At 39.8% G+C, this 18,073-nt stretch overlaps 1 protein-coding gene across 4 annotated transcripts in view; it reads left to right on the plus strand.

The window, feature by feature from the left end:
- Positions 1-17,833, plus strand: part of PPP4R1 (protein phosphatase 4, regulatory subunit 1) — a 68,025-nt gene extending 50,192 nt beyond the window's left edge. For 2 of the 4 annotated variants that reach the window (XM_010584804.1, XM_010584807.1), the window contains 9 exons: positions 4,349-4,524; positions 8,714-8,809; positions 10,136-10,321; positions 11,811-11,972; positions 12,607-12,707; positions 14,416-14,536; positions 14,635-14,769; positions 15,775-15,916; positions 17,628-17,833. In XM_010584804.1, the coding sequence (XP_010583106.1) occupies positions 4,349-4,524; positions 8,714-8,809; positions 10,136-10,321; positions 11,811-11,972; positions 12,607-12,707; positions 14,416-14,536; positions 14,635-14,769; positions 15,775-15,916; positions 17,628-17,791 (1,283 nt within the window). In that variant the 3' untranslated portion in view covers positions 17,792-17,833. Of the gene's footprint in view, positions 1-4,348; positions 4,525-8,713; positions 8,810-10,135; positions 10,322-11,810; positions 11,973-12,606; positions 12,708-14,415; positions 14,537-14,634; positions 14,770-15,774; positions 16,560-17,627 lie in introns of those variants that run through there. The other 2 variants (XM_010584806.1, XM_010584808.1) reach the window with 2 other exon arrangements.
- Positions 17,834-18,073: the final 240 nt, after the last annotated feature.

The raw sequence follows: 18,073 nt of genomic DNA on the forward strand, positions 1-18,073 counted from the left end.
GGGTGTGTGGGGGGGGGGGGGGGGGGGTAGGTTTGTAACTTGTCTGTGTTTTCTGTGTTTCTGTAGTGCACCTCCCTATCATCAGGGCATTTTGCATTTCAAACTTCAAATCCTTTCCCCAAGGCATGGAGACTGATGAGGTCTCCAGCAAATACAATTTTTTAAGTGACCATCAACTGCCATAGAACATATTTTTTTTCCGTAATCTCATTCTCAGAAACAGGTGAACTGCTTTAACTGACTCTCACTCTCAAAAATCTTTACCTTGAGGCTTTCTTTCCAGAACTAGCTTGTTGCCAAAGTGAGAAATCTGAGTAATAGATTGAAAGTTGAGCAGTCAGCAACCAAGATAAAGACAGCCTGTCTTCTCACAGACAAACTCTACTGGCTAGCAGAGCTATGCAAAGTTAAGCGGTGGTATGTAATCCCTGTTAATAGGACCTTTCCAATCCACTGGCCAGGCATCCTGAGGGTCTCAAACTGGGAGATGGAAACCTGTACATTCTTCTGAAGTATGCCAACTCTTTTAAGATTATCACAGAGTCTTTATTCACATCACCTTTCTCCAGCTTCCTGAGGCTGCTGCTGTCTTCACTTACTTCAGAGGTTGCTTTTCTTTCTCCAGATGTTTTTATTTCTTTATTTTTCTTTCCAGGGACACTTTTTTCAACTTTATTTATCTCCTTATGTTCTGCATAGAAAGTGCTAAATCATGTAATCTCAACTTTTCTTAATATTATTTGGGGAAAGAGAGAAAGCCTGACTTGCAGGTTACTGCGGCTAACTGTGGCTTATGTCAGTTACAGGCTGCTTTGCCAAATGGAGACCTAATAGGGATAAACCAGCCCAAATGTGGGGTCAATTGATCCCATTCCCTTATAAAAACTATGTTTGTAAGTTAGGCTACTAGCACCGCCTGCAGTAAAAGTCTAAAATATGTTGTGTGAGGAGGAAGTGGAAAAGAAACTCCTCTTATTTTTATGTTTTAATTACTTCCATCTCTGTACCCATTAATGCAGCCCATAGCTTTTACCTCTGAGTAAGAAGTGAGGGTAAGGAAGGCAGATCCTTCAGAAAAAAGAAAGGAGTGTGCCACTTAGAAATATCAATGTCCTCTAGTGAAACATCAGGAGAAACAGAAAACAACAATAAAGCATGTTGAAGGGACAGAAATTCCTGAGGACCAGGAAATTTAATAAGGCCAGGTGAAATGTCATTTTGAATTTAAAGGTTGTGCCAGTTATTTTAGGATGCAGGTACAGTAGCCAAGAGTAAATAAATCCTTGCTGAAAAATACTTCTCATCTGAAGCAAAAGTCAAAGGAAGAAAGGGTTAATTAGCAGGTGGTTTACGATCCAGTGAACATGGACTTTATCTTACCAGTGCAATTATGAGTTCTGTGTTATGCACAAAACTGACCTTTACATTACAATTTTTACTGCAGGTAGTTGTGAAAGCTAGTTAGCCAGCAGATTTCCTTCCAGTGTTCTTCCCCAAACCTTGCTTCCCAAGAGCTCTGAGGCATTTTTCTGTCATGTGTGAGAGGGGAGCCTTATCCTTTGATTGTACTTATAATGGTTTTCTGGAAAATGTTGCCTGTCCTATGGCTGTAGGAAAGATCTTTGTGGGAGGTTGGAGGAGCAGCAGCCGTCTCGGTCAGGAGGGTGTCAGCACAGATCTTGGACTGTGTCAGTGTGTAATGGCATTATGAGGAGATGTGCCCTGGCACCTGAGCCTGGTGTGGTGAAGACAGCTCATTAGGATGCTGTCTCAAGTTTCGATATTTTCAAGGCAGCCACCTAAAGCTGTGCACACATACGCACCTACTCGCATATGCACTCTTTTTCTCTTCTTCCTATACTTAGCACTCTGCCATTCTGGAGCCTTCTGTAGTGACTGTGCTTGGCTCTTTTTTTGGCTAGGACCTTAAGATGACTACGGACTTCAGGTCACTCACCTTTCAATGAATGACAGTATTGGAGTCGCCCTTGGTGACAGGACCTATTGATAAGCACTTGAAGAAAGAAGGCACTTGCCAATCAATGAAATCCTTGGGAGTTTGGCCTCTCCTGTCCTTCATCCCCACGTTTTGGGATTGTAGCATTGACAAGAAGCTGAGGAGATGCATGTTTGTGTCATATCTCCTCTAGGGCAGGCAGAGGAAATCAGGATATGTGTGGTCTCCACCCCGTTAAGCCCCTAAGCGAGGGTGGTCCAGGCGTGCAAGCTGACAGTGGGGCATGGGGTGGGGAATATGTCTTGGAAAATTCCCATTTACTGCTGTAGATGCCTTCACTCTTGTTAGTAGAAGTAATCTTTGGAGCTCTTGTGTGGATTTTTCAGTAAACACGTATTCAGTGTTGAAGCAGTGTTGTTACATAGTCAGGGTAAGCTTTCTTTACTTTTAAGCAAAAATGAGAGGAGTGTATGTTTTTCATGAAGTTGTCCTTCATGAAAGAAGTCTTCATGAAAAATGTCTCCTTGGTGTGCAGCAGAATATAGTTCTTTTTAATTTTCTTGTTTGATTTCTCTAAATGAGAATGAACTGGAAATCAGACAGGCATTTCTTGCCCTAACAAGTGCTCTGAAATGACCACCTATTTTTGCGTGATTTTGGGGTGATTTATTTAACTGTTAAGTTTTGGAGGAATTTACTAACTTTGATCTTGTTTATTCTCATGGGCCTTAAAGTACAGAAGGTTATTGTCAGTGAAGTAACACTTGAAGAGTGAAGTCATAGCAAGCTTTTTACAATTTTACAATTACCAATTTTAATATATTTATATATAAATTATATATATTCAAACTATATTTTCTAACATAATGTGTCTTATAGTGTAAGTATTAGTATGATGTTGGTTTTGTTTTTAAGTTTCTAACTTGCTGTGATTTTTACTGTTGAGGTGAATTACAGTAATACAGCAAGAATATCTTTTGGTTATTCTGTCAGAAATTTGATGCAGTTACGGAGCTAGCATTGCATACTGTAAAGAATTATCTTTACTCCTGCTCATCAGACTCCACCTAGAAGCTAGTGAACCCATAGTGTTTTCCAATTTTTGCTAGCTAAGATTGTGCTAAGTTACAGTTTTGCTTCTTGTAACAGATGTGTTGTGTATCTGTTTCTTCTATCTACAAATAAGTCCAACTTTCTTTGTTTAATTTTTGTTAATAACCCTATCAAAAAAAGCTAGAGGGAGAAATTTAGATTCTGTAACTTAGTATGGCAAAGTGAGATTAAAAACAAGCATATGGTTTGTCATTTAATTTCACAATGAGCATTTAAGAAAGCTTGGAAGGTATAAGTCTATGAGGAACAGAGCTTCTGGATGGCTGGGTGAATTTAATGAGTCAGGAGATTGTTCCTCCTTACCTTCTTGGAAAGAAGGGGGAAGGAGAGAGGCAGGGTAGATCAGTCTGCAATGAACTCTGTGTTGCTTGCAGCCAAGATTGCCTCTGATACCTGACCTGCTTAGGTCAGGCTTTATCCAAGGAACATTGCTCAACAAAGCTTTTTTTTAATTAGCAGTAAGCAGAGGGATGGAAAGCAGAGCAGTCTCAGAACTGCTGGATCTTTTTCAAAAGAGTGGATAGCTGAGTGTGAAGTGCTAGTGCTTTCTTTTGATGAATAAGAGGACATCAAACAATGCAATCTTCATTATTTGTTTGGAGGATGCAAGGAGGCTGAAGTATCCTGTCCAGAAAAGAGTTACTGGGGTCTAGCATCTTCCTAGATAGATCTTGCTTTAGAGTTGCTATAAAAACATAAGAATTTAATGACGGTATATAGAGAGGGACACAGCCTCTCAGAAATGAAATCCTTTCTGTATGAATAAACCCGTTCTCAATCTTTATTTGAATTACTTTTCCCTTCTCTCTCTTATTCCCACCTCCCACAAAAGACCCAGTCAGTAAGTTAGTATTCGTGTGCTGTTCTGCCCCAATGACTCTTTGCACCATTAGTATGTACCGAGATTCTTAAAGAACTGATCCTGCCATAACAGCAGTCTCTTATTCCTGGGGTTTGTTGGTTGGTTTTTTTGTTGGGTTTTTTTTGGTTGGTGGTGTGGGGGTTTTTTTGGTGGTTTTTTTTGCTTTAAAGATAAATTTCAGTGAACTGTGGTGTGGTTGAGCACCCTAGGAAAAGTGGCATGTTAACCTGCCTTGCATTTTACGCTAATTGTCCCCAGTTTGGGATTTACTAACAGTCAATAATCTTAAATTTGTACCTCCCCATAGTAGTTCTGCTATCTTTCAGTTAATTAGTCAGTATCTAAAAGTTGATCTGTGGACTTGCTAAAAGTTTATTGCAGTTCAGTCTCATGTATTTCTTTTTCATATGCTGCAGCACAAGTGGAGGTGTTGTCTGCTGCACTCAGAGCATCCAGTTTGGATCCTCAAGAAGAGACAATGGCCAGTGTCAGCAAGGGAACAGAATCACAGACGGAACTAACCATCAATGACCAACAAAATTTTAAACCTATACTGGGTGATATTGTGCCTTTAATTGGTGACACTGTTGAGGTAAGAAATTAGTTTTATGCTCTATTTTTTTTTTTTCCCATTAGGATTTCCAGGGCTCCAGTAATAGAGCTGTATTTTGCATTTGTTTGGTAATTGCAGCCAAATGGTTCCTACTTTCAGCTAGTGTGGCATTTGGTTTTATTGGCTGGTATTGAAGCGCTGGCTACTAAAATGAAATGAGTTGTGTTGGGTGCCTTTGTTTTTGCCAGTTCTGTGCTTGTCCATCTAAATTCTTGAAATTGTTTCCGTTAAAATCTCTGTTGTGACTATCACGTTTTAATGCTACTGCAGTTGATTACTGTGAAACTGCCTCCCTTAAAACAGAGCCTTGCTAAGTGAATCCCCTTCCACATCCCCACCATCTGGAGAAAGAGGTACTTTGTTCTCTGTGCTCCCTGTCAAAATGTTTTATAGTAGTTTACTGGCCTGCATAAGAGAAGTTCAGGACCTGCAATCTAGGATGTTGTGTGGACTGCTGAAAGAGAAAGTGGATTCTGGCAATCAGTAGCATTTTAAAGGGTTTTTTGTGCTTACTTCTTCAGCACCCCACCACTGCCCCCTGCCTGCCTGAAGTCTGTGGCATTTGATGCTGTTTGCTGTTCTGTACTATGTATTAGGCTAGGCCAAACCCACTATGTTCACTGTGTACAGTGCCACAAGCTCTGGTGGTATTAAAAGCTATAGCTATGTGGAAAGCAATGGTTCCAAAATATGCTCCATAAAACTACAGCAAGTGATTTGTTGAATCATATTGCCTAAATGGTATTTTCAGATGAAATTTTGATAAATGTCTTTGAAAGTCTAGCAGTTAACATTTTCAACCTTCTTTAATTAAAGCGGTGTTTTTACATGACAATTAACTTTTCACCTAAGCTGTTGGACTGCCATGTAGCCCAAAAACATATGGGGAGTAGAGGAATGTGACATCAACTTGGATACTGCTGTTTATACACAATCATAACTTAACACTACAAATGTGGTTGGTTGGTTGGTTTGTTTCAAAAAAACAATGGGCCCCCATTTCCTGATGTCAGGCTCGATATGTTTCTTTATCATAGGATCTGTTGTAGTCACTTCCTTCTATTGCTAACTTGTAAAATGACAGTGTAAATGTATCCTCTGTCCTTTTAATTTTTGGGGATAATGAGGGTGGTATTTGTTTGGCGGGACCTGTCCTGCATTTTATTTCTTTACAGAGTATGATGCTGGCAGAAAGTTTAAGAACCAGTCACATTGTTGGTATATGTTGCTTTTGCATGTTTCAGTTTTAGTCTTTAAAAGGATGCTCTTAATCTGTCAGTTCCTTGTTTGTTATTGGCACTGAATCAAGTCCTCATTTTGCAAGTGAAATGATATAGAGGTGACCTAGAATTTGGGAATCAAGCTGTCATCTGTTGAGCAGGTGAACTGTTCACTTGTGCCCCTAGCAGTGAATAGAGCTCTGGTTTTCACAGGTGGGTTTTTTTGTGATGTTTACTTTGTGGTGGTGGTGGGTTTTGTCTCAGCATAGCAATGTCTCAGTAGGGTACTGGACACTTCAGAAAAATCAAGCTACAGCATTTTATATTTGAAAGCAGCCTTCACAGTTCTGCACACATATCGCAAAGCAAAATCACACTTTGCTTGTCCTTCTGCAGCTGTATTGGTTCCTGAAGGAGTTCATGCTACATGTTAAAGAGAGATTCTCTATTCACATGAAAGTAAACGTTGTAATAGGTGAACAGATAATGTTTTGGGACATAGCTGAAGTTTGTCTGTTGAGGTTGAGGACAGCTGTTTTATTTTTCCTCAAGAGCCACCATTTTTATTTTCTTTAGGTTGTATGTTCTCTGTAAGGTTTAATAAATGAATGTAGGCCTCAGGAAATCCCCCAAGTTGTATTCCCAGTGGATGGGTGTGGGAGTCCTTTTTTGGTTGGAGGTAGAGGGAGAAGGGAAGGAAAAGAAAGAGAAAGTGGACTAAAATCAGCCCACTCCTGTCTGACACAAGTAACTCTCTTTAAGAAGAGAGTGGATGCCAGGACACTGGACCCCTGAGACTGGCCCATTCTCTCTTTGTTTGGGCCAGCTGCCCAGTCACAAAATGCCAGCACCACTTGTCCTGGTGCTGTGGGCTTTGTGTGTAACCTGTGGCACAGAGCAGGGGTTTATGAAGCTCAACCACAGAGCTCCTGTTACACCACAGCTAAAGGAAACCTCACGTGAGAGATTTGTAAGGCCATGACAAAGACTTTGCATCTCAGAGGTGGCGATTTACCAGTTTGGTATGCAAGAAGCTTTCAGGCTAAACCCAGCTGAAATTTTATGTCCTGCAGTGCTCAGTTTGGTGTGTGCATGTTGCATGGAAAAAGTACAGATGGAACTTAATCTGCAGGAATAGAGATGCTGCATTGACTTAAATACCAACTGATGGTGTGGTTCTATACTGAAGCTCTTGCTTTCTGGAATGCATATTTGAGTTTAAAAGTGGCTGGGTAAAAATGTTTCCATCTGGGACACCCATCAGTATATTTAGTTGTTCAACTTAGTTCCATCAATGAAGTTTTGTTAGTGTGTTGGGTTTGGGGTGTGGGGTTGGGGGGGGGTTGTTTGTTTTTTTAAACTAAACCTTTTAGAGCTGGGGTAGCAGAGACTGTGAGATGGAGTCTTTTCATTTTTATTGCAGCAGAATGCATGACTAGCCTTCAGTCCCTTGTACTTGGCCAGCTCATGGAAGGCACTGTGGCTAGGCTATGCTGGCTGCCTCATAATTTCTTGATTTGAAAGAGGTCAAAGCCAGTGACTTTCTGGTCCTGCTGAAAATTATCTCCCTTTCTGAAAAAAAAGGCTAAAAGAGTGAAGAATTGACTGGCAAACTAAAATCCTGCAGAGGTGGTTTTCAGAGCCTCTGGAGGTTTTATAGTTGGAGTTGTATGCTGCTGGACACACTCAGTTATGGAGTCACTTGCAGATCTGTTTTTTCCTTGGTTCTTTGATGCCTTCTTGGTGCTGCTTGATAAGCCTGACAGGTGACTCGGGCTGCTGTGCCAGCAATATGCAATTGCCTCACAGCTCTGCCTGTTCTTTATCACCTGTAATTATACCTTAGGGTCTAAAATTACAACTCAATGCTTAAATGAAAGCAGCTCATGGAAGACGAAAAAGCAACTGTCTGAAGTCAAACCAAGGAAGACAGGTGGTATCCTAGAGGCTTTTTTGAAGACGTTTATAGTTTGCTGGAAAATTCTCATTGTCAAACTGATCTGAACAGCTGGTAGAGTAGGCATGTTCTCAATGCTTGTGTTGACCCCGAGAGCTCACCCTGCAGCATCTGTGAATAGATACCTTGGCTCATATCTAGCAAAAATGCCTTTGTCCTATTTTGCTGCACAGCAGCCTGATCTAGTTTTCAAATATTCATCATGTACTTCTTGAAATTCATGGTTGATTATGCAAAGTCCGTTGTATTTGGGGAACTCCACTGGTATAGAAAGTGACAGTGCATCCCCTCAGCAGCCCAGTTTATCATAGTGTATCAAACCTCTGCTGCTCGGTAGAGTTCTGAAACAGTCTCAGTCCTTATCTTCAAGGCCCAGTTATGTAGCCAGGACACTTGAATGACTGATAAAAATTGTTATTATAGAACTGCTGAGAGGAGTGAAGACTAGTGTCAGCAGCTATGGTCCACTAGGACTCTGTATTATAAGATGAAGCTCATCTGCAGAGAAGATTATAGAACAAGCACCTCTAGGAAATGAGCAACAGCATAAGACTAATTAGTTTTCTACTCTTAAGTGTAAGGGTGGCTTTGTTTTGACCTTTCTCTAGCACAAATCCAAAGCAACAAATACAACAACATTGGCTACAGATGTTTTTTCATTTTCTCTTCAGGGGAGAAGCAATGTGACCTATATGTTATGTTTTCCTTAATGCACTCTCAAAGGTATTCCTCTCCTGTGATTTTCATTCCATAAGAACCAAAATAGAGCAGAAAAAGAGGAGCCTGTGTTTGAAATTGAAAGCAGAAAGATTTATCTTACAGACCTTTTGATTTCAGGCTGTAGCAAAATTGTATTTGATATTAAAACATGTATTCCTTTAATATAAGAAAAAGACCCTGAGGTGAGGACAGCACTTCTTGATGTTAACATTTGTTTTGTGTTTAATCCTTGAGTGTATTTTGTGTGACTCTTATTCTCTTTTTTTCTTAGAATATGGATTCTACACTTCACTATATTCATAATGATTCAGATTTGAGCACCAACAGTAGTTTCAGCCCTGAAGAAGAAAGAAAATCCAAAGTACAGGTAAATGACAATGACTTCTGTTTTTCCTACCTATGTATCAGATAAGTGGAATTTTTTTACATATATGGGGATTTCTTTTATGCATTTCATTCAGTCATTTCTGATGTAATGTAGTTTCTATTAAATATGGCAAATCTCTTAAATAAGTAGTTTTAAAATATTCTGGTTTTCCATAGAGAATGGCTTAATTCAGCAGTTGCTTCTGTTTTAATTATGTATAAGAGATAACAGTATTTTTTTACATGAGGTAATGGTTGTTGTAGACTTCCAGGCTCTGGTTTCATTTGGTTTAATTTTCTGTGGAAACTATCCTGTAATGGAGATTAGGTTATTGAGGAAACAGGATTTTTTATTAAATGTTTTGAGTGGAACTACCCCCACCCCATGACAGCTTTTTGCAGAAAAGTTGTGAAAGTGTTTCATTAAGCTTGAACTGTCTCTTTGTTATTTTTTCTCAAAAGGAATCAAGTGTTTGCTGTTACATATTTCAGTATTAAGCATGCCACCCTGCACCAGTGTGAGTTCTTGAATTGGGAACCTCAGTCCCTCTTGTTGCTTACGTGAGCCGAGCTATTCGGCAGCTGTGTTAGGGAAATGCTCTTGTGCACCCCCTTGGGTAGAGTCAGTGCCCGAGATAAACCAACAACAGCTGAAGCAAAGACAGTGTTGAAGTCAACGCAAAGAGGTTTTCACAAAATTTTAGTTCAGATGCTTTGATTTCTCAGTGGAGGGAAAGATTGGTCTTCACCAGAGATCTCTTTGTCTCTGGAGAAGCCTTTTCCTTCCTGCTGACTACTCAGGGAGTTTGGAAGCCATAGTGAACACGCTATGCTCTGCCCCCTCCCTTTCCCTCCCTCCCCAAGGTGTTTTAATTTAGTTTTCTTCTCCCGACCTCCCCAAGATTTTGAGAGGAATAGGAAAATTATTTTGTAGCAAGCCTTGTAATTTGCTGTTCTGCCTATGTTTATGGATTAGTTAAAATGGCCAATTTGCACAGCCTGCGAGCCTGAATGTTTGTAGAAAAGTAGAATGTAGTCTCTTAATTTCCTGGTCTGCCTAAGTAGACAGTGATCCACCCACTCATCTGTTACCTTGGTCTGTATATTTTTAAATAGCCACCACTCGTATCATTGTTTCTTTGCAACTTTTTGGTGGAGCTTATGAAATACACCACCTTTGCATTCTTATTAAGAGATTGTAATCAAATAATACTCTATAGTTGTGGGGAAAAAAAATGTTCTTCTGACAGTGTGCCCTGGAATTTTAGTAAGCCTTATGAGGATTTATTGAAAATAGTGTAAACACTCTACCCTTTTCTTGCTGTAGGATGTTGTACCTCAAGCCTTGCTGGATCAGTATTTATCTATGACTGATCCATCTCGTGCACAAACAGTTGATACCGAGATTGCCAAACACTGTGCCTACAGCCTGCCAGGTGTGGCACTTACATTAGGCAGACAGAATTGGCACTGTTTGAAAGACACCTATGAGACACTGGCATCTGACATGCAGGTAAGGTCAAGAAGCTCTGACAGTGAATGATCTGAACTTTTTGTGATCTGACAATGAATAATCTGAACTTCTATGATGATTTCTCTTTTTTACTGGGTGTTGGGTTGCTCTGCTTTTTACGTGGAGCTTTCCATTGCTGATATTAGTTATTTGTATAATGAATGAAAGTGTAACAGTTGTCTCGGAGGAAGCTGGGGGTGTGTGCTGCTCAGGTAGTAAGGAAATGGGGCAGTTTGAGTGGGAGGTGGATCTCCAGTGGGAAGGTGAGCAGAGGTCTCCTGATTTCCTCTGCTTGCTTCAGATCTTATGGCAGTGCTTGGGATTCTCATAGGTATGAGAATTTGGGCTGTGCTGCTGTGTGTGAGCAGACATGTGCCCCTGCAGGCATGTCTGGAGCTCAGTGAGTCAGCCTCATGCCAGGCGTTTGGTGGCCTTTTGGTGCTGCATCCAGTTACTCATAAGGGAATAACATCACTATCACCATGCAGCACTGCTGTCTTAAAAACAAATACTGGAAATAGCAGCATTTTCCTTCTTGTCAGGTGGTAAGGAGGTGGCTTTGTGGATTTTGCTGTTGGTTTACAGTTGTTCCCTAGTCTTTCCTTTTTTGGAGATGCTCTTTTTAAACATTCTCAGACTATTTCACCTCTCTTGAACTTGCTGCTTGCTATGTCAAAGCAGCAGTTCTCAGTGATATGTAGTGAGTAATTTTATACATGGCTATTGCTCATATTTTCCGAACTCTTTTCCAGCCATCAAAAACAACCAGCTAATAAATTTAAAACAAGTAAAAACAAATTACCCTGTATTCAAAACTGTCCAGAGTTCATTGCCAGTCTAATCTGCATTAAGATTGAATTGCCAGACCAGGGCAGAAGAACAGTACTCGTGGTAATTGGAAAGTGCTGGCTAAAGAATAGATGCTATTTTCTGTTTAAAAATACTTACTTGAAATAGTTACTCCATTAAAACAGTGCCCCCTCAATTTGGGGTGAGTGAAAGCTCTACTGGTACTTGGACTGCTGGGCACTCAGTGTGGGTGAAACTTTAGCTATTATGGAAGCTAAAATACGCCAGCTGAAATATTGTGGGATATATGTATCTTACTCTGTTTTACAAATTAAATGAGTGAAAGAGTAGTAGTATGGAACTAATTTACCCCAAAGAATTTAAAGCAGAGAGTAATGTGTGGAAAAGTACTGATGTCAGGAATACTATTTTCCTTCCTGACACCTGGAAAATTAAAATATTTTCATTACTTCTATTTGCCTAGTTCCTTGATACTCAGGTGGAAGAAATGATACCTTATCGGTTGTCCTCCCCCCCCCCCTCTTATTTCCAATTTCATTTTCAATTCTTACATGAGATACTGTTGAATGTATTTGTAAGCACTGTAGCTGACTGGGAGTCCAGCTTGGATACTGACCCTCAGGTTAAAATAGAACACTTCAGATGATACATCAGTAAAATTTGTTTGTTTATTTTACAGTGGAAGGTTCGGCGGACACTAGCATTTTCTATACATGAACTTGCAGTTATCCTTGGAGACCAGCTTACAGCTGGAGATTTAGTTCCTGTCTTCAATGGCTTTTTAAAAGATCTAGACGAAGTCAGGATAGGTGTGCTTAAACACTTGCATGACTTTCTGAAGGTATGTCTTTTCAATTTGGTCAAGTGCAATTATGTGTTTTGCTTCATTTCTTTGTATGCACTTGCTTTTTAACATAACATTGGCATAAGTCTTTGTGGGTATCCATACAGATGTCTGTTGAATACTAGAGTATATTTTGCAGGAGATCTGTGTTGCTGATACTGTCTTTTCTCTGAACAGCCTGGTTTGTGCATGTTTATTCAATATGTAGGTGCCAGTGCATGGTATTAAGTTTTTTGATGGTTCTAACCTCTCTATGCAGCTTACTTGTCAAATTTCTTTAGGAGTTTTTCTGTAACTGCCTCATTTTTGGAGCTGAAAGATACAAATCATGAAACCTTTAAAATCAATACTATCTTTACTGCTGACCCTTTTTGTTTTATAGAGTAAAAGTAGAGACTAGATCAGATCTTGCTTTCAGCATTGCCCCACGTAATTTTACAGACTTAAGCATGATAGGTTTAGCCCAGGAAAGCAACACCATTGCTAAGGGTTTTTTTGGTTTTGTGGGGGTTTTGTTGTTGTTGTTGTGGTGGTGGTTTTTTAAGTAAAAGCAAGTGTTTCATTAGTTGTATGTTAAAGCTCTTATTCTATCTGCTGATTGTAGCTTATGTTTCTTTATATACTGTTACAGCTTCTTCACCTTGACAAAAGACGAGAGTATCTTTATCAGCTTCAGGAATTCCTAGTGACTGATAACAGCAGGAACTGGCGTTTCCGTGCTGAGCTGGCTGAGTATGTAGTTTTCTGGATGCTTGTTTTTATTGTTAAGGATATTTTAAAATGTTAAAATCATAGAATAGATGTTTTACAGTGATGTTCTTCATTTAATTTTTGATTAGTGGATAGTCCTTATCCTTCTACACTTGTCCCCCTTGCTTAAAAATTCCCAGGAGTTGTATATCACTTCTAATAGTTGGAACTTGAATGTCTTTTTCCATCACCATATGTTGAAAACATTACCTTTCCATAAAAAAATAAGCTGCCAAAAGAGAAGACCACATCTGATTGCTCGTGAAGTCAACAGAAGTGTTCTAGTAATTTGATTTCAAGTTGCTGTATTTGGTGAGTATGCTGAATTCATGATCATGAAATGGAGAAGATCAAGATGTTGAGGGGAGTAAAGAAACTAAGTAGCAGAGTAGTGACCTTGAACTTCATCCAAGCAGACTTTGGCTTTGTCATGGAAATGGTAGGTGGGCTCCCATGGGAGGCAGCTCTGAAGGGTCAAGTTGCTCAGGAAAGCTAGCAGAGGAGGGAGCTTATGAAATTCAGCAAGGGACAGATACCAAGTTCTGACTGTGGGAAGAAAGAGCCTCTGATAGTGAGACAGACTGAGGACTGGCTGCCCTGGGAGCAGCTCTGTTGGAAAGGCCCAGAGTATGGTGGAGGACAGTGAGCTGAACATGAGCCAGCAGTGTGTCCTGGCAGCACAATCCTGGCCTGTATCAGCAGGAGCACAGTCAATGTATCAAGGGAACAGATTAGCCCCCTCTAGTCAGCACTCTTCAGGTCTCATCTGGAGCAATGCATCTTTACAAATACAGGAAAGATGCTCATCAACTGGAACAAGTTCAGCAGAGGGCCACCAAGAAGATCAAGGCTGCAGCACTTAGCTGTGAGGAGAGACTGTGTGACCAGGGCTTCTCTAGCAGGAATAATGAAATGAGCATATAGTAATGACTAAATACAGTGTATCTTTTGCATTACATTTTGAGAGACCTAGTTTAACAACTGATAATGATGTTTTTGCTATGTTTAAGTGTTGTTTCAATTTAGTAACTACAAGTCACTCACTTGTTACTGCTGGTATGGAGATGTTCAACTGGCTACTTGTAACATGTCATGCTGCTTCTTTTGACATACTTTCTACCATTCATGACATATACTGGTGTCTGCAACCTGCTGAAATCTTAATCAACTCATTACAAATTGAAGAAGACTGGTAATTTCTCTGGTTGTCCGGCATACTCTGAAGCAGAGGAAGTTTATTGACGTGATAAATCAGTGTACTTAAGTGACCAAGGATACTTATCAAACTAAGTCAGGGTAGTTGCTTTGTAGCTATGAATGTGTTATATGTGTGAGATGCCTTTACCAGGTATTCAAATGTACATGCACACTGTGGTGTCATTTGCAGCTGGATCAACCGTAGCCATTATCAGGATCCCTGCCTTGTAAATGCAACCTTGGTTCCTTGCCTCTCTCCTAGTTTTTCGTTCTTTGAGCTCATGCAGCATTTTGCCATCGTTGTGAATAAGTGGCATTTCAAAATTTTCAAGTGACCCGAAGTCAAACTAATGGCATTGAAAAATAGAAAATTTTACTTTTCAGTAACTTTATTATGGCCACATGGCATACTTGGCAAGTGTTGTCATATAAATGATCATAATCACAGTTAAAGCTACCTTTCTTCTTATTATAATGTACTTCTGTCTTGTAGGCAACTGATCTTGCTTCTAGATCTGTACAGTGCCAGAGACATTTATGACTACTTGCGACCTATTGCTTTCAGCCTCTGTGCAGACAAAGTGTCTTCTGTCCGTTGGATTTCCTATAAGCTGGTAAAGCAATCTAAGTAAATTCAGTATTTCACACTTCTGAGGGTTGGTGGTCAGAAATAATTTTTGATCTGGGTTTTTTTTCTTCTCATTTCTTCAAGGTTAGTGAAATGGTGAAAAAGCTGTATATGGCTTCAACATCAACTTTTGTGGTAGACCTCATGAATGAACTTGTTGAAAAGTTTTGTAGATGCCGCAAATGGTCTGGTCGACAAACTTTTGTCTTTATTTGCCAGGTGAAATGTCTTTTTGTTCAACTTTTTTGGTTTGGGCTGGGGGGGGTGGTAAGAATTAAGGGGAGATAGCAACTGGAACTCTTCAGCTATCTATTGACACTATTTTAATGAATATTTGAGAACTTTGTTTCCAAGGGAATAGGTTTCATGGCTGCTTTCTTCAGTGTTGCTCCATAGATGAGCTTGAATGCATCCCTAGCTTAGCTTATTAACATCAGGTTGTTAAATCTGATGTTGAATATAAAACAAAAGCATAACAAAATAATCCCTGAGTTGAGAAGCTGCTTTGTTACTCAGCATGAAGTGAGATTTTTGTAATATGCTGCAGCAGCCTACCACTCTTTTGAGGTTACCCTTTACAAATCAAGCACTAGGAGTTGCCTGTACCTCCTTAGCCAGCTAGTGCAGCTTCATCAAAAAGCAATATATTCTCAGCAAAATAAGCAGAACTGAAACTAGCTGGGGTCCCAAGGAAATGGTCAAATTTGGAGGCTGTAGCAGAGGTGCAGACTGGGAGCCAACGTGACTGCTGCCCAAGTGGGACAGGTCTTTGAAGTATTTGGAGAAATGTCAGCTTTGAGTTTAGAGAAATGTGTTTGGGTATAACGGATGTTTATTGAGATAGACAATTCTTGTCTTAATATAGTATCCTAGTTAAAACAAAGACTAAATCAATCTTGAAAAGGATTGGGAAGGTCTTTTACTTTTCTTCCCTGTTTTCAAATGATACACCGATTAAAAAAATGAATAAAAGTAAGGAAGTTGCTAGGCTTCACACAAAATAAAGTGGGCTTCTAACTGAGCCTGAATTTCCTCAACCCTAACTTGCTTCATTGTGTACGACTTTGTGTTAGAAAGTATTGTACCATATTTTTAAAACTCTGTGGATACTATTTACTGTATTTGTGCTATGAAGGTAATAAGATCTGTTAGCTCTGATTATGTGTTGGGATTTTATCCTCACTGTGCTGAAATCTAATGAAATTGCTTCTGTCTTCTTGCCAGACTATCAGTGAAGATGACTGCCTGCCCATGGACCAGTTTGCTGTGCATCTGTTGCCACACTTATTACACTTGGCATCTGACAGGGTTCCAAATGTTCGAGTCCTGCTTGCAAAAACGTTAAAGCAAACCCTTTTAGAGAAAGGTTAGTGGCAGAAAGAGTTGCAATGCACTGACTGCCTATCTTTTTGTCCCTCCACTTTCCTATAGTCAGCTGGGAAACAAGAAATATCAGATGTGGGTCGCTCTTGCTTTTACAGTCTCCTTGGTGTGGGATGTTACCTTGGCTGAGGTAAAACTATGAATCTTGTTGTGGTATCAGAGCCACTGCTGTGTAATGCTGAGGAAATAAGAGTTCTTGCTTGTATGCCAGCCTGCTCTTTTGGTACCATTTTCCCTGAATAAGCTAGTTTGTAGAGGTGTCATCGGGGCACAGAAAGCACAGATGAACAACTAGGAACTGTGAAGTTGTTGAGCAGTGCCCTTTATTTGGTTAAAAAAAAAAAAAAAAATCTGTTGATGCTCTGTGTAATAAGAATAAGAAAGAAAAATCTTTCTGTACAAATCCACCATCTGTTTTCTCACTGGGGAAGAAGAGATGGCTGCTGTTTGGTTTTTATATTTTATGGTAGCAGTGGGAAGAAAGTTTCTCTGGAGTCTTTTCAGGGAAATTAGACATGCAACTTTCAAATTGCAGACTTTGCTTAGGAAAGCATCCCCAGTACATAGCAGATGCCAGAAGTCAGCAGTGCTTAGAGTCCAAAGCACTGTGAAGGAAAATAGCATTAGAAATATTGTGCTGTTTTGTAAACCAGCAGAGTGTTGACACTTGGAATACTTCATCCAGTTCTAGTCACTTACTTTCTCAAAACTATACACTGGCTTGAGGACTGCTGTTTCTACTGTAGAACGTGTGAAGAAAAATGCAAAATGTTCAAAACACTGGACAACGCAAAGGATACCAACACAGTGAGAACTAGGCTATGGCTAGCTGTCTTGTGCTTGCTGGAGACTGAGTAAGCATATGTAGACAGTTAAGATGGATCAGCTGATGTGCAGTAATTCATCCTCTGTTAACTGTGCCAACGCTGTCACTGTTCTTCCTGTTATCCTGTAGTATTGGTATTTTTGTTATTGTCGTGGTTATTTTTGTGTTCCCCACCTGGATGGTACACTTCCATTCTGCATTGCTACTATGTAGGCTTATAATACAGGTAGTCCCTGCCTCAGAGATGATGTGTGTATGATTAGGGATGGTGGATAGATTATGAAAGGCAGGTTTAAATAATAAGTTCAGAAGTTTTTAAACCTCAGATCTAAATTGTCCTTCCTATGAGCTGTTTGTAGTTACGCTGCTTTTATGCAACTTGTGTAGTTCATGAAAACTGTCAGATGTTGGAACTTCTTCCACTCTTATTTCATGTTATTGTAGTTTTATTGTCTGATAATTATTTGGCAAGCCTGCCAGTGAAATGGAGTGGCATGGCCCATGGGTTTCTGATACCTTCCCTCCATCACAAATAGAAACACAGTCCTGAGTCTCTTGCAGGTTTTGTCTTCCTCTCTGGTCATGGAGTCTGTCATGCTTGCTTTTATACTGAAGGAGCATGGAAATCCTGTACTCTAACAGCACTGTTAGAGCAACTGTGCTCTGAAACATGGAATGATTTTTTTTTTTAAGGTGAATTCATAGGTATATTCAGAAGTGTGTATTGTGTGCCTGCTCAGATATTCCAGTTTGACTATACGTGTGCACTGTCTCCTGAGATTTTGAACCTCATGATAGTATGCTGAGGTTTGTGTTGAAGCATCTGCCGTCATTTTCTCCTGTAAGTCTTGTGCATTTTCTCTTACAGAATATTTTCTAAATTCTGCCAACTCGCATCAAGAGGCTGTGGAACAAACAATTATGGTGCTTCAAATGGATGATGACAGTGATGTCAAATATTTTGCAAGCATACACCCTGCCAGTACCAAAATCGCAGATGATGCCATGAGCACTGCTTCATCAACTTATTAAAAAGTTCTGAATGTTGCTATAATTAAAAAAAAATTAAACAAACTGTCCTCAAATGCTTCTAAAATGGTTGATCTAGGACAACCTCTTTGGAAGGAGAGATTTCTTGTCAGATTTAACAGGTGGATATTATGTAAACCTGATACCAAGGATTTTAAGTCAAGAAAAATAAACATACCTGTGTCAGCTTGACTTTAGAAAAACACTGCTCAGAGGATTATTTTTGCCACCGAAGCCTTAAATCTTCTGTCTTCCTGAACAAATGAAACTTGAATTGGCAGATCA

This window comes from Haliaeetus leucocephalus, unplaced genomic scaffold (genome assembly GCF_000737465.1).
Source record: "Haliaeetus leucocephalus isolate CR32 unplaced genomic scaffold, Haliaeetus_leucocephalus-4.0 Scaffold1007, whole genome shotgun sequence".
In the NCBI taxonomy this organism is placed as follows: Eukaryota; Metazoa; Chordata; class Aves; order Accipitriformes; family Accipitridae; genus Haliaeetus; species Haliaeetus leucocephalus.